At 45.1% G+C, this 24,040-nt stretch overlaps 2 protein-coding genes and 1 long non-coding RNA gene across 5 annotated transcripts; 2 read left to right on the plus strand and 1 right to left on the minus strand.

Moving 5' to 3' along the window:
* Nucleotides 1–4,720: 4,720 nt before the first annotated feature.
* On the plus strand, nt 4,721–6,911 carry LOC144587585 (uncharacterized). Its single transcript, XR_013542735.1, has 2 exons — nt 4,721–4,849; nt 5,239–6,911. It is a non-coding gene; the product is annotated as an uncharacterized LOC144587585 (long non-coding RNA).
* LOC110090167 (killer cell lectin-like receptor subfamily F member 1) lies at nt 4,833–23,430 on the minus strand. Of its 3 annotated transcripts, none has more exons than XM_072989142.2 (6): nt 23,214–23,430; nt 21,139–21,237; nt 18,948–19,100; nt 10,309–10,454; nt 7,776–7,891; nt 4,833–5,353 (listed from the first exon to the last, which is right to left on the minus strand). In XM_072989142.2, exons 1-6 carry the CDS (start codon nt 23,290–23,292, stop codon nt 5,230–5,232), a joined length of 717 nt encoding a protein of 238 aa, XP_072845243.2. In that variant the 5' UTR covers nt 23,293–23,430; the 3' UTR covers nt 4,833–5,229. The 3 variants fall into 3 exon arrangements, with proteins under 3 accessions (XP_072845243.2, XP_020669392.3, XP_072845244.2); XM_020813733.3 differs by having other exon boundaries at nt 23,218–23,412; XM_072989143.2 differs by lacking the exon at nt 18,948–19,100 and having other exon boundaries at nt 23,218–23,412.
* On the plus strand, nt 12,515–18,707 carry LOC144587584 (uncharacterized). The gene is made up of 2 exons (XM_078388719.1): nt 12,515–17,719; nt 17,902–18,707. Exons 1-2 carry the CDS (start codon nt 13,501–13,503, stop codon nt 17,907–17,909), a joined length of 4,227 nt encoding a protein of 1,408 aa, XP_078244845.1. The 5' UTR covers nt 12,515–13,500; the 3' UTR covers nt 17,910–18,707.
* Nucleotides 23,431–24,040: the final 610 nt, after the last annotated feature.

Below are 24,040 nucleotides of genomic sequence, written 5' to 3' on the forward strand. Positions count from 1 at the left end.
CCAGAACACACCAGGCCCTCCTGTCTTCCACTGCCTCCCGGAGTTGGGTCAAATTCATGTTGGTAGCTTTGAGAACACTGTCCAACCATCTCGTCCTCTGTTGTCCCCTTCTCCTCTTGCCTTCACACTTTCCCAACATCAGGGTCTTTTCCAGGAAGTCTTCTCTTCTCATCAGATGGCCAAAGTATTGGAGCCTCAGCTTCAGGATCTGTCCTTCCGGTGAGCTCTCAGGGTTGATTTCCTTCAAAATGGACAGGTTCGTTCTCTTTGCAGTTGAGGGGACTTTGAAGAGTCTCCTCCAGCACCACAATTCAAAATACCCTGTTTAGCCATGTTTAAATATTTGAAGGGATGTCATGTAGAGCAGTGGTCCCGAACCTTTTTAATGCCATGGACTGGTTTTGTTGAAGACCATTCTTCCAAGGACCGGAGGAGGGCTGCTGCCTCCAGTGTTCATGAATGTGGAGGCGGGAGTGTCCATGCATGGGAATACTTGTTATGCAGTAGTATGTTATGCCATCATTTAAAGTGCCTCTGAGGAATCCCAAAAATGATCAGCTGTGCTAGTAGATCTTTTCTGACATTTTCTTGGTCACATCCTACAGCAGAAGCCATGGTGAGCAGAGAGCTTCCAAAGCATCAGAGGGATCTCCTTGTTAAAAGGTATCAGTCAGGAGAAGGGTAGAAAAGAATTTCCAAGGCATTAGATATACAGTGGTGCCTCGCTTAGCGAGTGCTTCGCTATGCAATGAATTCGCATAGCGAGGGGGTCCGGTCCATCGCTGGAGCGTTCGCTCAGCGATGGCCCCTACGGCGATTTTTCGCTTTGCGATGATCGCTAAGTGATTCGCTTAGCGATCTTCGCAAAACGAAGCGGGGGAGAACAGCTGATCGGCGGCTCCAAAATGGCCGCCGGAAGGTCCGCACCGCATTTTCGCGCCCTGCCCTCGCTTACCGAGGGCGCGAAAATGGCGGCGCTATGGAAGAAACATCGCTTAACGGTGCGTTTTCAAGCCATAGGAATGCATTGAACAAAGTTCAGTGCGTTTCTATGGCTTTTTTAGTCCCGTTTAGCGATGTTTTCGCATAGCGAAGGTTAATCCGGAACGGATTAACCTCGCTATGCGAGGCACCACTGTACTGTACTATGGAACACAGTGAAGACAGTCATCAAGTGGAGAAAACATGGCACAAGAGTGACATTACCATGAACTGGACGTCCCTGCAAAAGTGATGAAAAGACTACAAGAAAATTGGTCAGGGTGCCAAGAGGCCTACAGCAACATTAAAGGAATATCTGGCAAGTACTGGCTGTGTGGTACATGTGACAACAATCTCCCGTAGTCTTCATATGTCTGGGCTATGGGGTAGAGTGGCAAGACGGAAACCGTTTCTTACAAAGAAAAACATTCAAGCCTGGCAAAATTTTGCAAAACCACACCTGAAGTCTTCCAAAAGCATGTGGGGAAAAAGTGTTATGGTCTGATGAAACCAAGGTTGAACTTTTCGACTCTAATTCCAAAAGATCTGTTTGGCACAAAAACAACACTGCACATCACCGAAAGAACACCATACCCACAGTGAAGCATAGTGGTGGCAGCATCATACTTTGAGGATGTTCTTCTTCAGCTGGGACAGGGTCCTTAGTCAAGGTAGAGGGAATTATGAACAGTTCCCAACAGAAAACCCTTGACGATCTTTTTTCTTATTCTGTTCTTTATTTTTATTTTTTATTTACGTTTCTGCTGTAAAGTTTTAAAATTACATTGTTGTTTTTACTGTAAGCCGCCTAGAGTGGTCTAATATGATCAGATAGGCGGGATAGAAATAAAATAAATAAATAAATAAAATAAATAAGTTCCAAAAAGCAGCCAATATTGGCACAAAACCTTTAGGCTTCTGCTAGAAAGCTGAACATGAGGAACTTCATCTTTCAGCATGACAAAGGCCCAAAGCATACATCCAAATCAACAAAGGAATGGCTTCACCAGAAGAAAATTATCATTGTGGAATGGCCCAGCCAGAGCCCAGACTTGAATTCAATTGAATATCTGTGGGGTGATCTGAAGAAGGCTGTGCACAGGAGACATCCTTGCAATCTGACAGATTTGGAGCATTTTTGCAAGGAAGAGTGGGCAAATATTGCCAAGTCAAGATGATACAGTCAATCCTCGACTTACAAACTTAATCCGTTCTGGAAGGACGTTCGCACGTCGAAAAGTTCGTAAGTCAAAGTACCATTTCCCATTGAAATGCATGGGAAATGAATTAATCCATTCCAGCATTTCAAAAAAAATACCAAAATAAAAAGAGCAAATCCCACGCTGGGACACACACACACACACAAACAAACACACACACACACACAAGTCCAAACCCACCCTCCAAAACCCACACAGAAAAGTTTTTTTTAAAAGGACTTACCAGTCCAAAGCCTGCTGGTGCTCCGGTGCCTCCGCGTGGCCAGGGGCAAGCGGTGGTGGCAGGGAAGCTCCCAAGGCTTCACCGCCATCGGAGACCACCCGGGGGTCCCCCGCTACCGTGTTCGGTGCCTTCAGACTTTACGAGGGAGTAGACTGGGCCTACCAGGGGAAGCCCTCAGGTCTACTCCCCGGGAAAAGACTGGTATACCGGGCCTACCAGGGGAGGGCTTTCCCCCAGTAGGCCCGGTCTACTCCCCAGGCTTTCCCAGGGAGTAGACCGGGCCTACCAGGGGAAGCCCTCCCCTGGTAGGCCCGGCCTACTCCCTGGGAAAGCCTGAAGGCGCTGATCGTGGTGGCGGGGACCCCCAGGAAGATCTCCCTGGCGGTCCCCGCTGCCGTGATCTGCGCCTTTGGAGCTCTCAAAGGGTTTTCCCCCTGACACCGGAGGAAGCCCTTTGAAAGCTCCAAAGGCAGGGAGGAAGGGCAGGAACTTCGAATTTCCCGCCCTTTCTCCCTGCCTTTTTAGCTTTGGAGCTTTCAAAGGCTTCCTCTGATGTCAGGGGAAAGCCCTTTGAGAGCTCCAAAGCTGCTGATCGTGCCTGCCACTATGGGAGACCTCCCTGGGAGTCCCCGCAGCCGCAATCGGTGCCTTTGGAGCTTTCAAAGCGCTTCCTCTGATGTTGGTCGGAAAATGATTTGAGAGCTCCGAAGGCAAAAAGGCAGGGGGAAAGGGCAGGAAATTCGCATTTCCTGCCCTTTTGCCCTACCTTTTTGGCTTCAGAGGTCTCAAACGGCTTCCCCCCCAACATTGGAGGAAGCCCTTTGAGAGCTCTGAAGGCACCGATCATTCTGTTGGCATCGTCTTACGGACGAAGCCTCGTTTGTAGGTCTATGCTCCATTCACAAGTTGATGCCAATTTTTTTCCAATGGAGCGGTTCGTAAGTTGAAATGTTCATAACTAGTGCTGTTTGTAAGCTGAGGGTTGACCGTAGACTCATACCCAAAAGGGCTAAGTACTGTATTTAATCAAAAGATGCTTCAACAAAGCATTAGATTTGCAACCATATTATTTCAGTTTTTTATTTTTATTTCCTTCCAACTAAAACATTTCAGTTTGTTGTTCAACTGAGTTGTATAGTTCATAGATCTCATTAAAGGTGGAAAAAGTTCTGAAATGATTTATCTTTGTCTAATTTTCTTACATCACAGAGACTTGACAGTTTAAGAGGGGTGTGCAAACTTTTTATATCCACTGTAAGTTGCAAGCAACTGGATGGCACATTACAGTGAATGTTTATTTTGCATATCATGGACAAATATTATTCAGTAATTGAAAGCCTTGTTTTTGACAGTTTATCACAACTTTATTTTTCATCCACTTTTATGTAGGACTGTGTCTGTGTTCGTTGTAATCATTGTTAGCACTCTGGGAATGAAGGGTTGGGGACCCAGAGGGATGACAGGCACAGGCCTGCCTAAGTGGCAGCCCTTTCCAGAGCCCCCCTCCCCACTTTTGGCTGTGCCCTCAAACATCGCCATGGCCTCACTGTCCTGCACCCCTGCATGCCAAGCAACCAGGACTATTGGGGGGCTGGATGTGGGGGAAGGAGGGCTGCCTGGACACCCTCTCTGCTGCCTTCTGCTCTGCTCTGCTTTCCTGACTGGCAGCGACTACTGCTTGGCCCCCACACAGCCTGTTGCAGACCCACTTCGGGAAGGGGTGGGCTGAGACGGGCAAGACCCCACATCACTGAGGCAAAGGAGGCAGAGAGGCTCCCCTAATGCTCCAGGTGCCACCGCTGCCACCTCTCCTCCACCACCACCACCTCCAAGGAGCCAAATGGCAGCATTCGCTACAGGAAACCTCAACAGGCCCTGTAGGTGATGCTAGCTCCTGCTGAGGCTCAGGAAGCTCCCCAGGGTGGCGTCCCCCACCATGGACCGCTCGCTTACCCCCAAAGCGGCCCACAGCAAGAGTGGCGCCAGGAGGGAGACCCGCATGCAACTCCCGGCTCCTGTGCCCCGTGCACGGCACCCGTCAGGCCGCCCAGGGAAGTGGGCTGCTGCCTCCTCCTCCTCCTGCTCCTCCTCCTCCTTCTGTGGCTGCAGCCGCTGTCTTTAAACACTAAGAGGAGTCTTCAGGGGGCCGGGCCACCAGAATAACAATCCTCCATTAGGGCCTTCAAGGCACAAGTGCGAGGCAGCATGGGAGTTGGGGGCTGTCTATGGGCGCCTTTGCACTGAGAGGAGTAAAAGGCGGAAAAGAGACTGCAAATCCCATGGGGCCATACGGCCTTGAAACGACTCACTGCCGACTCTGTGCACTGTGGGAAGAAGAGTCCTCTTTTGGGGCAAGGCTCCTGTGATCCAAAGCAGCAGTCCCCCACTTTTTTAGGACCGTGGACCAGCTGAACCTCTGATGAAGGTGGGGTACCCCACACCCGTTCTTGCGCGGGAGTTCACGGGTGCATGTGTGAAGGGGTGGGGGAGCACTCACACTGGTGCTGGCACCCACGCATGTGCACAAAGCAGCTGTGGGGAGGAGAGTGCATGCAGGGGGGTGGAAGGTCTGTCTCCGCGCCCCGGTCTGGCTCAGGCCATGGACCGGCACCGGGCTGTGGACCAGGGGTTCGGGAACTGTGCCTTGGAGCTATATTGCTGTCATTTCCTCTTGGGTATGCAAATTGGTAAGATCCAAATCCAGTCCTGAAATGGCTGTACAGTCGTACCACATAATGATTTCAGAACTCATGTTGACTCTATGTTGGTGTTTTGTCCCAACAGTTCATTTTTCCATTTTACTATTTACACCAGAAGAGCTCCAGTCTCACAGATCCACTCTGCGAGGGCACCGCAGGCTTGTGAAGTAATCTGGTTGTTCTTCAGCATCCCACAGCTGTTCGGTTCTGCAATACCTAATGACTGCAACCTGCAGAACAAAAGAGAAAGCACTGATATCAAGACTATTCTCACATGTTGCATCATTCACTTTATAGGTTTGTTTATATGAGCTGGTTTTCTACAAGCAAGCCGTTTCACATATAACAGTCCATGAGTGTCTACAAATATACTGCAGGCACCTGTAGTTGTCTCTGCAACAGATGAAGGGCTTGCACACAACTCTTGCCCCACAGGTGGTAGATGTCACAATATGAAAAAAGAGGCTGGAATTGCTCGTGGTTCCTGAAAAGAAACGAGTTGGATGGGAGGAGAAAGAGCTTCCTTCTTTTTAATTAAAGTGTATTGGAAAGTGTAACATCTGTGGTCCATTTTGAATCATGGTTATCAGCAGGGACTAATCCTAAGAAAAGTTTAAATAAAATCAATCCATCAATAGAGAACTCCATGAAGACTGAACACATATGAGAGCACATAACTGTGCTTATTATGGGTTTTGAAGGTAGCAAATGTGTCTTACTTTTCTTTAATTATGTAGCTGAGTTTTTCCAAGTTGTTTGGGAGCTGCTGTCCTTGTGAAATATTAAGCAAACAACATTCTTCTTTTGAGCTGGCTTCCATTTTACTATACATTCAAAATTGTTTGAGAGATCCTGTTTGTTTGTTTGTTTGTTTGTTTAATTTAACTTATATGCCGCCCACACTACACAAGGGTCTCTGGGTCGCTTACAACAAATTAAATACAATAAAAAGATAAAACAATTAAAATACAATTAAAAATACAGTACTCTAAAAATTGCCATCGGGACCCACAGTTGATATTGTTTCAATTAAAAATGTTGTGTGATCTTCTTTTGTAGATGTGATGCTCAGAGTAAGATCAGACCTGAGTTCATTCCCTGTGTATGTTCAAGCAGCATCAATTATTCCCCCGCCTCATCCAGAAAGTTGGGAAAGTTCCTATATTATATTGCCAGCAACCGCTAAGCAAGTCAGAATAGCTGGAAGGAGGACATCTAATGGCTTACCGGTGCAGCTGTGATTCTCCAGCTGGGAGGGGTCATGAGTAAGTGACCGTTAGTAGCCAGAAGGTGATGCAGCTTTCCCAAATGTTCTTTGGCTCCAGCATTTGGATTAAATAACAATCTCCTCCTGGATAATAAGAAGGAGGGTGGCTTTTGATTTGGGAATTGACCGTCTAATTGCAGGTAGTCTGTGGGCTAGGTGAAGGTTCCCCTTGACAATTTGTCCAGTCGTGTCTGACCCTAGGAGGCGGTGCTCATCTCCGTTTCCAACCCATAGAGCTAGCGTTTTGTCTGAAGACAATCTTCCGTGGTCACGTGGCCAGCGCGACTAGACATGGAATGCCGTTACCTTCCCACCCCCAAGAACCAGGTGAGAGAAAGGGTTAGCCAGAGCAGGAAGTACATTTTGATTGGCGTTGTTTTGGAAGTTTTGTCTCTTATGTGTTTTTATAGTTGCTTCAAAATTGCTGATGTTCCTTTCTATTTATACCTATATTGCCTTCTTTAAATCATATGTAATCAAATCTTTATTTTTAATAAACATCCTATATTTTTAATACGTCAGCCAGTGTTGGTCTTAAGTGATAAGGAACATGATAACAGCTACCTCCAGTCCTAGCTGCTCAGCCAAGCTACCAAATAACTATCTCAGTACCTGGAGCTTTGGATTCCTGTAGATAAGGATGCCCAGCATTGGCATAGGTTGGGGAGTAGCCTGGAGGCCTGTCATTTCTTTGGGACTGAGCATTGACTGAGCAACCAAGGTGGTGACAGTTCTACCAGTGTAAAAGTTTCAAGTATTACAGTAGAATACAGTGGTGCCCCACAAGACAATGTTAATCCATTCCATTGAAATTACTGTCCTGTAAAAACATTGTCTTGCGAAATGTGATTCCCCATTGGAATGCACTGAAATCCATTTAATGCGTTCCAATGGGGACAAATCGTCGTCGTTTTGCGAAAATTGACCATAGGGAAGCCATTTTGTGAAGCGCCAATTGGCTGTTAAAATCACTCTCTTGCGAAGCATCGGTCCCGAAAACACCCATTTTGCGTAGCACCGATCAGTTGTTAAAATCGTCGTCTTGTGAAAATCGGTCCTGAAAAAAAAAGTCTTGCGAAGCACGATCCACGATCGTATAGTGAAAATCGCCCATAGGAAACACTGTTTTGCAAAGCGCTATAGCAATCACAAAAACTCATTGTCATGCGGATTTGTCGTTTTGCGAGGTAATTGTCTAGTGGGGCACCACTGTATATCAGTTTGTACAATCTAATGATTTGAACTAGACCCTTGCACCTGTGTCATCTTCACATATTCTCTCAAGTAGACTGAAGCTGAATATAGCTGTTGATTAGACAGCAGTGGCAGTGAAAAGCAAACATTTCCAGCCAAAATCTCTGTGAACTAAAGGAGGAAATACTCACATTGTGTCATTTAATGGGGAGCCATCTATCCAGGACCAGTTGCCTCCAGAGGATGTGGTTTTAAGTCCAAGCCATGGAAGTTTTTTTCCTTCACTAATCATCTTCCATATGAAGCTCTGCAAGTAGCAAAATGCAACATGAAAACATAGAAAACTACATCTTTGTAGTCACATAGACTCGATTTCGTCCTAATTTTAAAAACAACAACACTGAAACAGAAATACTGTGATGCTTTCAATGGTTGGTTTGATTGCACTCTTTGTGGAACTGGAAAAGGGTGTAAGGAAGATGGTGCAATCTTCTGTTATCTTGGATCTAGTATACCAACATCATTCTACACATGCTGCATCTCATCAAGTGTGTTCTAATGACAGCCTACTAACTATTTCCAAAGTACACACCCTTTCTAGGCATTCAACATAAGCAAGAACAGAAGGACTTCTGGGAATTTGGAGAAAGCAAGCCTATTATATGTCATAAATGAATCATGGATATGGCATTGTTCAGAGTAAGACTACATAAGGCATTTCTGAAAGAGGAGAAAATCCATTATCCCCAAATCTACCTCTTTTGACTCCCATATTTTGACAGAAGGAGGACCTCTTATAATATGAACTGCCTCTAGGGAACAGAAGCCTATTCTTGTGGAAGCCTCTTTCATTCATGTAGGAATGATTAATCAGGTGTCAGAGGAGAGAGTGGAGAACTGATGATGTGCTAAACAGTCATTAGATCTTTGAAAGGAAACCTTTCATTATTTATGGTCACCAAAGTCAAAGGCAAGTGGATAGGACACAAACTACAAACTTAGAAATAGAAAATGTATTTTAAAACATATTAAAACTGAGAGAGCAGCTTGTTGTTAAATGTCATCAAGTTGCCTCCAACTTAGGGCAATCCTATGAATGAATGATTTCCAAAACGTTCTGTCCTCAACAGCCCTGCTCGGTTCTTGCAGACTCAAGGCTGTGGTTTCTTTGGGAAGTCAATCTATCTCATCTTTTTCATTTCCTCTTTTCCTGCTGCCTTCCATCTTTCCTACCATTATTGTCTTTTTTCAGACATCCCTTCCTTCTCACAATGTGCCCAATGTAGTATAGCATCAGTTTCATCATTTTTGCTTCTTGAGATAGTTCAGGCTTGATTTGATCTAGGGTCCACTTACTCCTTCAAATGAATCAAATTATTCCCGGACAATGTATTCTCGAAGGCTTTTTGGACACAACTGGACTAACTGTCAAGGGGAACCTTTACCTTTGCTGTCTGAGCTGCACGCAAACAAGAAAACTCTTCTCCATGGAGAGTAACATCTGCCATGGGGCGAATCTACAGATTCTCTTCTGATCTCACAGAGTTCACATGTCAGCAGTCTACATAGGCAAATTGAGATGACTTGTTGAGATCTAAATTGACAATGGCATCTGCATGGGCTCAGTTGGAGTGGGCTGGATTGGACTAAATATGGTAATTTAATATCAGTAGAGGTCTGGTGTGGCATTTGGTGTGATCTGTGCATCCAAATGGCAAACACAACCTATCCTAGTTGGCCTACCTCCTTGATGGAAAAAAACCCCAAAACAAACAAAAAACAAACAATCAAAAACCCTCTTTGCCCCTTCTTCTCTTCTTTCTAGGAAGAATTTTTTTAAAGTTTTTAACTTTAAAAAATTCTAAGTGATATAGTGCATCAGTGCTGACCTGGGACACTTTAGCTATAACAACTTTTGTTTCCGTCCTGTGACCCTTAATGTAGAAGAAGACATTTTAAATTACCCAAAATTATGAAGTGGCTAAGCTATCATCTCAAGTCACCTAACAATATTCGGAAATTGGAAGTGGAAGGGAAGTTTAAGCAGCAAGATCTGTTTTAGTTCAATGCCAGCAATCACACATGCTGGAAATGAACCAAAATGGAGCAATCCTACCAGCACCAAAAACAAAACAACAAAAAAAAACTCAGAAGTATTTGAGAGAGATCCAGAAAGGAATGTAGGTAGGGACACTCTTGGGACAGACTGGTTCACTCTAGCAATTTCTTCTTGTGGTCATTGGAAAAAGGAGTGAAACAGTCCATTCCCCACCCCCAAAGGACCAAACAGTGGGACAAATGTCTGTTGGATTACACCCAAAGGTACTTCCTGCTCCATTGTTTCATGCAGAGACAGAAATCCCCATCCTCTGCTTGTTAGCCAGCAAACCTGAGGGTAGGGTCCATTAAAGGCACCTAGAGTGGTCTTAATTGACTAGATAGGCGGGATATAAATAGAATAAATAAATAAATAAATAAATAAATAAATAAATAAATAAATAAATAAATAAATAAATAAATAAATAAATAAATACATAAATACATAAATAAATAAATAAATAAATAAATAAATAAATAAATAAATAAATAAATAAATAAATAAATAAATAAATAAATAAGATGTCGGGTCTTCTACAGGATAATATTTGCCCCACATAAAAGATAGTATTGTGCTTAAGCCTGCACTAGTTTCTTTCTGCACCTTAGTGGGACAGAAACTTTTACCTGTTCTTCTTGGCTCTTTATCACCAGCATTTGGCCGTGTTTTTCTCTGCAGTCTTCTTGACTCTTGTGCCAGGATTGTTTTTCTTTGGCGATCCAGTAGCACTTTCTCTTGTGAGGAAGCCAGTTGACAGGGCAGAGTCTACACTCTGTCATGAAAAAAGAAACAGACGAAAGAAAAATAAAGACACTTGGTTTAATGTCATACTAAAGTCAAAGGCACAGCTATGTAAAGGAAATCTGGTATCTGATATTTAGAAACACTGCTTAAATAAAAATCAGAAGAAAAAAACTAATTAAAGCTATTCAATTGTGCAAATTGTCAGTTTCCCTCCAACAGTGGCCAAAATCCTGTTACATAATTTACAAAGGATTACAAAGAATGACCTAACGGGTATCAGATTTCCACTAATGAAAATGTCCCTGCATCAATTCTGGGATATGTGTAAGTTGCATACATTGAGACAATGTTGCAAACAATCCAGAATTGATACAGGGACTCTACGGCTTCTGGTGACATCATTCACCTTATGCTGGCATAAGTTATACAAAAGGATTTTAGCTTGTGCACATTTTAAGAAGTGAGAGTGAATAACAGAATTGTAGAATCATGAAGTTGTAAGGGGCTTATAAGGCCATCAAATTCAACCCCCTGTTCGATGCAAGAATGCAAATCAAAGGATATCTGCCAGATGGTTGTCCAAATTTCTCTTGAATGCCTCCAGTGTTGGAGCACTCACCATCTCTCAAGGTATTTGATTCCACTGTTGTACTGCTCTAACAGAAGGGTTTTCCTGATATTTAACAGAAATCTGGCTTCCTGTAACTTGTGCTCTGGAATGATAGAGAACAGATCCTGCCCCTCCTCTGTATGACAACCTATATCATCCCTGAGTCTTCTTTTCTCAAGCTAAACATGTCCAGTTCTTTCAGTCTTTCCTCAGAGGGCTTGGTTTCCAGGCCCCTGATCATCCTTGTTGCCCTCTTCTGTACTCGTTCCAATTGGTCAGCATCCTTCTTGAAATGCAGTGTCCGGAACTGAACAAAGTGCTCAAGATGAGGCCTAACCAGTGCCCAAGAGATGGGAACTAGTACCCCTCAAGATTTGGAGACTACCCTTCTGTTAAAGCATTAATAGCATTTGCCTTTTTAAAGTCACGTCACACTGTTGGCTCATATTCAGCTTTTCAAGCTTATCCTGATCATTTTGAATTTTTTTTTCTGTCTTCCAGGGTATTAGCTAACCCACCCAATTTTGTGTCATCTGCAAATCTGATTAGCGTTCCCTGCACCCCCTGATCCAGGTCATTAACAAAAATATTGAAGAGCACACAGCCCAGGACTGAGCTTTGGAGTATCCCCACTTGTTACCCAGTTTGAGAAGGAGCCATTAATCATCACCCTATGAGTATGACTCTGTAGCCAAACTGTGTGTCCACCTGACAGTTGTTCTATCCAGTCCACTCCTAGTTAGCTTGCTGATCATAATGTCTGGCTCTGTGTGTGTGTGTGTGTGTACGCACATACGTGTACATCAATGAATGGTTGCTTTTGCCCCAGTTCTGCCTCTCATCCCTGGCTCCATCCCCCCATTGACTGCTGCACCTTTCGCCACACCATGATGGACACCAGTCACTACTGCAGTTAAAGCAGAGCTTTCTCTCTGGAATCACCAGTGAGTCCATGGCTGGGAAAAGCTCCTGCCTGATATTGAGTTCGTGAGTGCCAACAGTACTTGAGTTACATGGATCAATTGTCTGAATCACTTCCACTTCCTCATTGTTCATATACCCCAAAGTAAAATAAACAAATAAATAAAAGCCTTCCACATTTTCAACTGGTAGGTTACTATGTGCATACAATGGACAGAAATGCTATAAGCACTGAGCGCTCTCTCCTCAGAGAGAAAATGAGCCCAAGAGAACCCATCTTGGAACATCTCATGGCTCAGAGAGATACAGCATTCACAAAAATGTTTAATTTTTTTTTCTCCCTAAAATATGTGTACAGTATTCAGAAAAGACAAGGTTATAGAACAAAAACATAAAAGTTAACGGCATTCATATGAATTTACTAGTCAGACGTTTTCATAACCTTGGAGTCTAGAGAACATTTTTAAATTTCATGGAAGCCCTCACAACATGTAGGAGATAAATGTTATGCAAACTGTTATAAGGTGTGGATTAAACCAGTGGTTCTTAACCTTTGTTACTCAGTGTTACATAACAGCACTGATGTTACCTGTCTGTCATGGGTTTGGAGGGAAAGTTCCATCCTATGGGGAGTGGAAGGCGGGACATCAGGAGGAGGGGCTGTACTGTATAAATATGTGATGCCTGTGTGGTGAAGAGTAGATGCTGAGACAGACTGTGAGACACTGGGTTGGGACGAAGCAGCAGCTGGGGAAGAAGAAGCTGTTGTGGGAGTCTGGGTGTCTGACAGGGTACTACTGTGTGTCAGAGTACCAACCTGATAAGTTCAGGTGTCTGTGGGTTAGCCAGAACTGATGGGTTCAGGGTCTGTGCTTTAAGTTAAAGGTTCTAGGTGAACCAAACTGTATGCTTGTGTGTGTGAGAATAAGCCACGTTACTTTATTTTATTCACCTGATTGTTTTATTTACCCTGTTTGTATTTAAAATAAACCTTATTCTTTTGTTGTTTAAAAATCCATCCCTGGTCTGTGTGACTTATTATAGGGAATGGTTGGTGGCAGCTTAGTAACTGTGTGATAGATCCCAGTAGGTCTGGGTTTGTCACATTGATTGGTGTCCAGCGTGTGGGATACGACTGGTCCAGTTGTCCAGCGGTCCAGCAAAGCCTTGGCAGGTGTGCCCAGAGCAAGGGGGGTCTAGTCAGGGACAGTTTGAGGCGCGTAGGTAATCTTCTAGGTGTACCTCACGGGGAGGTGCGCTAGTAGAAGAACGTGCCAACTGGGGAGACTTAGATTAAGGTGCTCTGAGGCAGCCTAGTTTTGGCGGGAAAACGCTGAGGCAAAACTGCGTAGCAACAGCGAGCTAGCTTGCCAGCTGAGAGGCCCAGCAGAGGGGGGTAGGCTCTGACTCGATACTGTTGCAAGTAGTGCTGAAGAACAGCAGCAGTCTCTAGGGAGAGCTGGGTTCTGAGGCAAGAAGGAAAAAAAGTGGTCGTTTTATTTTGAGGCTTGACTTTTTAAAGCAGCCTGTTCTGAGGGGGGGTATGCCCTTGACTCGAAGCCAAGTAGCAGACATGAGTGAAGTGAAAGACCCCCAGATTGACCAAGGTTCTGAGGATGAATTTGGCTCAGTGCAAGGTGACAGCACAGGAGAGCAGAACCCAGAACTTAGAAAATTGATCCTAGCCCAACAGCATGAACTGAGGGTGAGGGAAATGGAGGAAAGATTAGAGAGAGAGAAAATGGCATTTGAATTAGAGCGAGAGAGAGAGAGAATGGAGAGGGAAGAAAGAATGGAGAGAGAGAAAATTGCTCTGGAAAAAGAAAGGATGGCGTATGAGTTAAGAAAACTGGAAATGATGAACCAGAACAATAATAATAATAGGGATTCTGAGGGAGGCCAACTGTCTAAGGCTGACCTGAAGAAATTCCCTGTGTACCACAAGGGAGATTGTCCTGAGGTGTTCTTTTCCTTAGTGGAAAGAGCGTTTGTGGACTTCTCAGTGAGGGAAACTGAGAAGATGACCATCATGCGGTCTTTAATCAGTGGTAGCCTGGCTGAGGTTTATGCCGAGATGCCTGAGGAATTGTTGAAAGATTTTGCAGAGTTTAAAAAACTGGTGTTTGCAAGACATGGGATAAATGCAGAGCAGCTGAGACAAAGATTCAGGTCCCTTACCAAGAAGCCAGAACAGACTTTTACCCAAGTGGGGGCCCAATTGGTGAGGCTGCTTGAGAAATGGCTATCGCAGGAGGGAATAGAGACCTATGAGCAGCTTAAAGACTTGATAGCCCTGGAACAGTTCTATTCAGTCCTGCAGGGGGAATTGAAATTCCAGGTGAGGGAAAGGAAACCGAAATCTGTGGCAGCAGCCGCAGAGATCGCAGATTTTATCTCCCAAATAAGAAAGCCCTTGGGTGAGGGGAAATCTGTAGGTAAACCCAAAGAAACCTACAGCAAGTACTCTCAGGGACCAGGGAAAAGCCAGCAAGGGGGAGGGGCCCATGGTGAAGGGAAGCCCTCAGACATGAAACCAAGACCTCAGATTTTGGAGGGAAAACCAAAACAAGATGAGAGAGAATCAAAATATACCAGAAAATGCTATTTCTGTCAGGGAAAGGGTCATCTAATCTCAGAGTGTGAAAAATTAAAGCAGCTAAAAGGAATGGTGCCTCAGAATTCTAGTGGGACCAAGCCAAAAGCTGTGTTCTGTGTCCAGAAAGAGCAAGGCTCAGTGTCACAGAGGGAGCCTGTTGCCATGGCTACTCAGTCTGGGACAGCTGCCTCTGCTGATCAGGCTGAGGAAAATGGTCCTCTTCTGGAGGTAAAGCGCTGCTTGCTGATAAAAACAGATTCTCAGTTGTTTGAGACAGCAGGGGTGGACGTAGGAATACTTGACCGTCAGTATAGGGGGCTGCGGGACACTTGTTCCCAAGTAACCCTATGCCATCCAGATATCATCCCTAGGGAGTTTATAATCCCAAATGAGAGCATGAAGGTGGCAGGGATTGAGGGGCAGATAATCTCTCTGCCAGTAGCAGAGGTACCTGTCAACTTTCAAGGCTGGAGGGGAGATTGGCGGATAGCGATTTCATCGACTCTGCCAGCAGCCGTGCTCGTGGGAAATGACCTGGCTGAACATGTGAAACGGGTGCTAGTGATTACACGCTCACAAGCCACCACAGGGACAGTTCAGGGGGGTAATGATGAGCCAGAGACGGAAGCAGGTGGGGGGAGTTCAGAAGCTGTGGTGGAAACCTTAACCACAGACAGCAGATTTGGACAGGAGCAAAAGGCAGACGCCACTCTCCAAAAGTGTTTTGAACAGGTGACTGACGCCCAGCTGACACCTGAAACCCCAGTGAGATTTCTGGAGAAAAAGGGGATTTTATATAGAGAAACCCTGAGGAATATCTCAAAAGGGGGAGATGGGATCAGAAGTCAGCTGGTGGTACCTGAAAAGTATCGCCCCATGATCTTACAAAGGGGGCACTCTGACATGTTTGCTGCACACTTAGGAGTGAACAAAACACAGCAGAGAATAACACAGAATTTCTACTGGCCTGACATAGGGAAGCAGATCAGGGAGTTCTGTAAACAATGTGATGTGTGTCAAAGGCAGGGGAATAACCGCGACAGGACCAAAGCAAAGTTGTGCCCTTTGCCTGTGATTGACACTCCGTTCAAATGCATAGGGGTGGATATTGTGGGACCTTTGCCCAAGGCCACAAAGAGGGGGAACAGGTTCATTCTAACCATTGTGGACCATGCCACAAGGTATCCTGAAGCCATACCCTTGACTAACATTGAAACTAACACAGTGGCCGATGCTTTGGTGGGGTATATGTCCAGGATGGGATTTGCCTCAGAGATAATCACAGATTTGGGCGCATCGTTCACATCAAAGCTCATGAAACGCTTATGGCAAATCTGTGGAATTAAGCACAAGGAAACCACTGCCTATCATCCGGAAAGTAATGGGTTAACTGAGAAGTTCAATGGGACTCTAATGCGCATGATTAGGGCTTACTTGGCAGAGAATCCAAACAATTGGGACCAGAAGCTGCAATCCCTTTTGTTTGCTTATCGATCAGTGCCACAAGCCAGTACCGGGTTCAGTCCATTTGAACTTTTATTTGGGAGAAGGGTGAAAGGGCCCCTTGATTTGATCAAACAAAATTGGGAGCAGATCACCCAGGATGACCCACAAGACGTTGTGACATACATAGACACCTTGATGAATGACCTAAAGAGAAATCTAGAGCTGGCAGCAGAAAACCTGCAAGCTCAGAAGGTCAGACAGAAAACATGGTATGACCACAAAGCTAGAGAGAGGCACTTTGACCCAGGGGAGGAAGTGCTTTGGCTTAGGCCCTGCAGAGAGAATAAACTGCAGCTCAAATGGGCAGGACCATATAGGGTCATTTCCAAGATGTCAGATCTGAACTACCTAATAGAGCAGGAGGAGAACCAAGCAAGGAGGGTGGTTCATGTGAATGCCCTAAAACCCTACTACAGAGGGGAACAGAGGGTTCTATTTGCTATAAAAGCAGCTGAGAGTGAGGAAGCTGAATTACCCTTCTGGGAGGGTAGAGGGGAAGTAAAATACAACCCAGAGGAGGTAAAGATCAGTCCTGCACTCACCCAAGACCAGCAGCAAGAACTAAAAATGCTGCTTAGCAAATATCAACAGGTGTTTTCCAACAAGCCGGGGATAGTGAAGGGAGTGATGCATCGGATCCACACAGGGGATGCACCCCCGCAGGCAGTATCCCCATACCGAGTAACGGGACCCTATAGGGACAAGGTGCGGAAGGAGCTGGACGAGATGCTGAGGGAGAACATAATCGTCCCCTCTTCTAGTCCTTGGTCCTCTCCGATAGTCCTTGTGGACAAGCCTGATGGGAGCATTAGGTTTTGTGTCGATTACAGGAAATTAAACCGTGTAACCACTCCTGATGCCTACCCAATGCCCAGGCTAGACAACCTGATTGAAACCATAGGGGGTTGTCGGTTCATCTCATCATTGGACCTGGTAAAGGGATATTGGCAATTAAGAATTGATCCCAGGGATCAAGAAAAAACTGCCTTTTGCAGCCCTTTTGGTCTCTATGAGTTTCGAGTCCTGAGCTTTGGTCTCAGAAATGCACCAGCCACATTCCAAAGGCTGATGGACCAGACCTTGGCAGGGCTCAGTGACTTTACAGTGGCCTACATTGATGACATAGGGATCTTCAGTAATACCTGGGAAGATCACCTGATACACCTGGAGTTAGTGCTGCAGAGGTTAAGTGCAGCAGGGCTAACAGTAAAGGCCAGCAAGTGTCAGCTGGGTAGCCCAGAAATAAAATACTTAGGTCACATGGTAGGGGGAGGAATGATAAAACCCCTGGAGGCCAAAATAGAAGCTGTTCGAGATTGGCCTAGACCCACCACCAAGAGAAAAGTCAAATCATTTCTTGGGTTGGTGGGCTACTACAGAAAGTTCATCCCGAGGTTTAGCGAGATTGCGGCTCCGCTGACCGATCTGACGAGGAAGAAGACTGATGACCGCATCCCGTGGACCAGCGACTGTGAGGCGGCGTTCCAGAGGTTGAAGGAGGCGTTAATCAACTATCCTGTCCTGCGTGCTCCAGACTTCGACCGGGAGTTCATCATCTACACCAATGCGTCTAACAGCGGGGTAGGAGCAGTTCTGTGCCAGGAGGATGAGAATGGTGGCCAGCATCCAGTGTCCTACCTGAGTAGGAAACTTCAAAAAGGTGAGAGACATTTGGCAACCGTGGAGAAGGAGTGTTTGGCCATAGTCTACGCGATCCAGAAGGCCAAGCCTTACATCTGGGGAAGACATTTTGTTTTGTGTACTGACCATTCACCATTGCAATGGTTAAAGACAATGAAAAGCCACAATAGCAAACTTATGAGGTGGGCTTTGAACTTACAGGACTATGACTTTGAAGTGAAGGTGGTCAGAGGGTCAGTGAACTGTGTTGCTGACGCCTTATCAAGAAGACCTGAAGACTGAAGACGGCGAAAGAACATGGACTATATGTATATAATGAAAACAAAAAGTTAAAATGTACCTGGTTTTGAATTTGGTTGGTATTAATAAAGGTAAATTGATGTACTGTATATGGTAAAATGTTTAAATGCATATTTGCTATGGTTAACTTGGAGTGTAAGTATATGTAAGTATTATATGGTATGTATAAATGTTGTTGTGTATTTTATGCAGGTTGTTTTTTTGGTGAAAAGCACTTTTAGCTTTCCCCCTACAAAACAACTTTTAAAGAGGGGAGGTGTTACATAACAGCACTGATGTTACCTGTCTGTCATGGGTTTGGAGGGAAAGTTCCATCCTATGGGGAGTGGAAGGCGGGACATCAGGAGGAGGGGCTGTACTGTATAAATATGTGATGCCTGTGTGGTGAAGAGTAGATGCTGAGACAGACTGTGAGACACTGGGTTGGGACGAAGCAGCAGCTGGGGAAGAAGAAGCTGTTGTGGGAGTCTGGGTGTCTGACAGGGTACTACTGTGTGTCAGAGTACCAACCTGATAAGTTCAGGTGTCTGTGGGTTAGCCAGAACTGATGGGTTCAGGGTCTGTGCTTTAAGTTAAAGGTTCTAGGTGAACCAAACTGTATGCTTGTGTGTGTGAGAATAAGCCACGTTACTTTATTTTATTCACCTGATTGTTTTATTTACCCTGTTTGTATTTAAAATAAACCTTATTCTTTTGTTGTTTAAAAATCCATCCCTGGTCTGTGTGACTTATTATAGGGAATGGTTGGTGGCAGCTTAGTAACTGTGTGATAGATCCCAGTAGGTCTGGGTTTGTCACACTCAGGTGTTTTTGAACTGCAACTCCCAGAAACCCCAGTCAGCAGAGCTGACGGTGAAGGCTTCTGGGAGTTGCAGTCCAAAAACATCTGAATAACAAAGATTAAGAACCAGTGGATTAAACCATGTCACTGAAAACACTGAATTTACCTGTGGCGCTGCCATCAAGTGGCTTACAGAAAAATGTCCTTAATTTAGTTACAGTGTCCAAGCGTGTATTATCTTCTGTTTCATTGCTGGATCTCTGGAAGACAAGGCCTTTCTCTGGAGCATCCTCAAGATTACATCCACACAACTGAAAAACTGGCAGTACAAAAATGTATTTAAGTGATTAGCATCTTCAGAAAATCAGGCCATGTTCAAAGTCTGGTAGAAGAACATTGTGTTACTGTTCTGGTGAATTATGGTGGTGAATTATTCCTCTTCCAGGAAATCCGTTTTTCCTGATCTTACAATGTTTTTACCCTCACATAATGTTTTGCTTTGGTACATCTATCTCTGGAATTAAGACATGCAGAGAATGGCTTGCTGACATTCCAGATATAATCCACAGGATACGTACCTGTATGCTTTGCCTTTCAACGTTATCACAATTAGACCTTCTTCACCACTTGAGGGGGCACTTATTTTAGATACAAGTGGCCCTGAGCTACTGTGATCTTGTGCAGTAGTCATAGATTTTCTACCTTACCCTATCATCAGCAAAGGTTATTCGATTTTTATTCTGTGCTTCCTCACATAGGATCAGGCGAGCTAAACATATAAATTTGGAATTTATGTGCAAAGAGGCAAGGAGGCCGAGATCTGGAAATTGGAAACTATGAACTATTGGTAGGGAGGAAGTAAACTAGCAGAAGAACATCAACCTTTGGGGACTATGAGCCAAAATTTCAAAGTGGTACTATTACCACAGGGTGAACTGGGAGGCCGAACGCCAGGCCTCAGGGTGCAATTTCACAGGCCCAGGCCTTGTCTCCCAATCTCAGGTACAGGAATCATAACTGATGAAGCAGTAAGTTGATGAAGCAATATGTGTCAGGCAATGATGAAGCAAGATGTGTAAACACTCATAGAGACGAAGGCTCCAGTTAGAGGGTATTACTGTAAATACTATATACTGCGACGATGAAATGGAGTATAAAATGGATATGCACTAAATCAGCGAAGACTGTGTTAACACAATGAAATCAGCATACAATAAGGATGGGATCTGTCTGTGCCTTCACACAAACCTTAACTAGGTATAGAAACCACAATTAAGGTTAAGTTATCAATGGGAGGGAGGAGAGGGCTGGTGGAGGGAGGGAGGGGTTGATGATATAAGAGACTAGATGCGGCCCGGGGGCCATTTGCGGGCCCCCCCAGATGATAGTTTGTGGCCCTCGCCTTGCCTGTCCCCCCCAAAGTGCCCACACATCCTCTGCTATCAAGAGTAAAAAAAAAAAGCCTCGCCTCGCTCGCCGGCTCTCTCCCAAGACAGCACCTCTTGCACCCTCCATCCAGAACTGCAGCCTGCCAGCCAGCCCACCTGTCTGTCGGCTAAAGAAACTCCTGGGCGGCTTCCTAGGGCTCTTGCTCCGCTTGGCGGAAAATCTGATGAGGCCCAGCCTCACCCAGACTCTGTCTCTAGTGGCCCCCAGGTAAATTGAGTTTAAAACCCCTGGACTAGAGCAAGAGAGGAGACCAGTGCAACTGACTTAAAAAATAAATAAATGAGGGCCCATACACATTCAGTCCCCTCAGGCTTCCAAGAGTGGCCCAGTAGAATGGTCTATCAACACAGGAAAAGACCATTGCCAACTACTGTAATCTCAGGGCCAGTAGACTAGTCCACTGGAGGGGGCTGAAGAAGAAGGATGGTTTGTATGGCCTCATTGAGTCCATGAAGGGTAGCTCTACCCTAAAGCTCAGTGGAACAGGCCACTATCCTGCAGCTAGGACAGGAAGCAGTTTCCAGATGGACAGTGTCAATTTCAACACATTTCTGCATTGAGCAGAGGGTTGGACTCAATGGCCTTAACAGGCCACTTTCAACTCCATTATTCTATGATTCTATCATGCCATGAATGTTGAGGAGACAATATTCTCTCATGAGAAGTCAGGTCACCTTGCAGCTTGGTAGAGCAGGCCTCTGGGCTGAACAGTCCAGAAAGTCAGGTTACGAATACACAATATGCTAAATTCTCTCTCTCTCTCTCTATCTATCTATCTCAATATGGCAGTGCTGCTGCTCACCTGTGGAAAAGGAATGATCCTGGCAACATATCCAGTGCTGCAATTACTTCTTGTTAGTTGTTAGTTTGTTAGTTTCTGCAATGTATAGGCTAGAACAACTACTTACCACAAATACCAGCAAGGGCAGCTCCTACCAGGAGCAGGATCACAGCACCTCCAACCCCAGCAATGATCTGACAGCATCGGCAATGGTGTGATACAGTTTCTGTAACAGTCAATGTTCATAGAAAACTCTTCAGCCTTTGGGTTTTATATAAAATATCACAGCAAGGCTACTGTTTAGAATGAATATTGTGAGCCTTATACGGCACAGGACAGGAATGACTTTCAATGCATATCTAGAGTTATTGAGCCCCAGGGCCAAGGAGAGGATATCCCACCCAACAGGTCACATAATAGTGCTTTGTGAATTTCATCATCTTCTGTCTCTCAGCCTCCAGAAAGCATCAGGGAAGAAGAAGGCTATGACAGTAGGCAAGGCACTGAAGTTGACAGAGGTTTTTTTTATGCTCCTTCTTATAGTGTTTTGCTATATTTGTATGTTTTAATCACAGCCCTGTTTTGCAACAGTTCACTGAGCTATCTTTATTGGTCACATTCAGATTTTTTAAAAATAAATAAATATTCTTATATTTGAGCCATGTTGGTATAGTGGATAGACTTCAGACTAGAAGAAGTCATAGTTCAAATCTTCACTGGGTCATGGAAACTCAAGGGGTGGGGTGGCATTTGTAAGCTACTCTTCAACATCTCACATATCTCAAAAACCCTGTTGGAATGTTTATCATAGGAAGCAACTTGATAGCATAGAACAATCTCAACAAATAGTCTTCCTTTTTTAATCCAAGAAGCTTGGCATACTTGGTTCTCTTTCTATCCATACCTATTTCACCTTCGCAACAAGCCTGGTGACAGATGGGGTTTGGTCCATGGCCGACCAATGAGTGTCATCATTGTGTGAGAATCTGAATTTGGGTTTTCCCAGACCTTGCTGTGAGACCCAGGATGAGAGTAAAGACGCTCTCACCAGAGTGCTGGCCATTCCACATGAGGAGGGAGGTACAGACCACATTGACAGACCCACCAAAAGAGACTATTCGAAAGGGAACTGATACCTGGGATTTGGAAGAACAAATGCATGGGATAAACCCCGGATGAGTTGGCGGGAATACCAATGACCAGGAGGGTGGAGATTGAGGCGGGGTCGGCTGAAATAAAAAGGAGGGAAGATCTGATACCAGGGGGTTCGGTTTGGGTACAAGACCCATGTTCCGGGAAATGGGAGTGTGTGCGTGTGCTGAGAGAGGAGGCTGACTATCATAGAAAAAGGGGGATCCCTAAAAGGCCTTTGTATTGAGGTGAAACAGAATCAAGAGAGTGGAGAAGAAGATTGAGGGAAGAGAAGGGAAGAGTTGAGCGGGAGGTGAGAGAAAGAAGAGAATGGTGAGTGGAGTAGGCGAGGAGGAGGGGTTTTCTGCAGGGAACCCCTTTCGAGAGACCAGAGAGATCCGAGATGACCAGCCGGACGAGGATGAAACCATCCTACTCCTTGATGAGAGAGCCGACAAATTACTGAGGGAAAATGGAGTTCCCCACTGGACTAGACCCTGGGATAACGTTGAGGACTCTAAGTTGGTTGAAAAAGAATGGACACCCCCATCCGACCCATTGGCGATGGGAGAGAAATTGTGGGATGACTTACTTGATAAGGACTTTTTGTTGAATACCCCACTAAACCTGACCCCTAGTTTAAAGTTGAAGACGACTCATGATTTTGTTGTGGAGACAGTTAATCCCAAGATCGAACCCTCACACATGCCCAACAGATAAAGTGTTACATCCCAGTGACTTCAATAACACATATCTCCAGATGTCAGTGAGCAGAATGTTTCACTCCTTTCTCTCCCACACACCTGGCAAACACTGATGTCCTCAAATGAGCAGGAATACAGTATAGACACAGAGCTGAAGACCTGATGGATCCTTTTTGTTTCGTCAAAGATAGATAACCTTCTGCTTTCCTGGTGTTTTGGGCTGTAAGGCTCATAGCCTCTGAGCAAGCAGTTGCCAGGAGCTGTGCAGACTATAATCAAGAATGCCTACCAGCTGACCAGCACGTGTTTTACGGAGCTCCACAATACTTCAGGGGCAACAAATTCAAATAAATAAACAAGCTCTTACCTACCGTAATTCTGAGGTTGAGGACTCTGTCTGTAGTGTTGCCTTGGTCGGATTTTAAGTGCCATGTAGCCTTCCTCATCCTCCATTTCTCCAGGTACCTGTTAGGGACCCCTTAGAAGGGAGATGATAATTGGCAGAAAGGCAAAGTATTTCTCTGAACATCAAGCTCAGCTCTGCACGACAAGCAGCACTGACCGCTTCTTGGTGAAAAGGAAGCAAATCGCACAGGAAACCGGTGCGGGGGGTGGGGGGGACACCTCTTCCCTGACCACCTGTCAGCAGCTCTGCTCTGCTCTTGATCTCTGGCCAATGGATGGTGCTTGTTTCCAAAAATGGTCATGAAGAAGACATGGTAAGAGAGACATGTTCAAAATGGCAAATCTTTTTGTCCATTCCCTCCTCGTAGATACAAAGAAGAAGAAAATCTCACACTGTAGTCTCACTGCCCATCAGATTCTGTGAATGGCACTTCCCAAAGTCTTATGATTCCTAGGAAGCACAGCGCGACAACTTTTTTTTTTTTTTAAATCCACAACAGGAAGTAAAGGCCAAAGAGGCTGATGGTGCAGGTAAATAACTCCCTTGTCCTGTGGGGCCCAAGCCCACAGCTGTGCAGATTTGGGTTCACAAGCTGCAGTTCCTGGTGTTGTTGGAAGATTTGAGGAATTAAGAGTTCAAAAACATGAAAGGGCACCTCCCCTGTTCTCCTCCAGGGGTGCCTCGATTTATGAACGTCCCCGACTTACAACCATTCCGAGTTACGACCAGCTCCGGCTGCAAAATTTTGACTTGACTTGTGGCCGGAGCTTCGAGTTACAACCAAAAAA

This window comes from Pogona vitticeps, chromosome 2 (genome assembly GCF_051106095.1).
Source record: "Pogona vitticeps strain Pit_001003342236 chromosome 2, PviZW2.1, whole genome shotgun sequence".
Taxonomy (NCBI): domain Eukaryota; kingdom Metazoa; phylum Chordata; class Lepidosauria; order Squamata; family Agamidae; genus Pogona; species Pogona vitticeps.

Bases quoted from the DNA above. Each gene is read 5' to 3' on its own strand.
- LOC110090167 (XM_020813733.3), bottom strand. From the start codon at position 23,299: ATGGAGGATGAGGAAGGCTACATGGCACTTAAAATCCGACCAAGGCAA. The intron at 21,238-23,217 runs GTAGGTAAGAGC...TGACTGTTACAG, and splicing joins TCCTCAACCTCAGAATTACG to AAACTGTATCACACCATTGC. The intron at 19,101-21,138 runs GTAAGTAGTTGT...TTGTACTGCCAG, and splicing joins TGCCCTTGCTGGTATTTGTG to TTTTTCAGTTGTGTGGATGT.
- LOC144587584 (XM_078388719.1), top strand. From the start codon at position 13,501: ATGCCCTTGACTCGAAGCCAAGTAGCAGACATGAGTGAAGTGAAAGAC.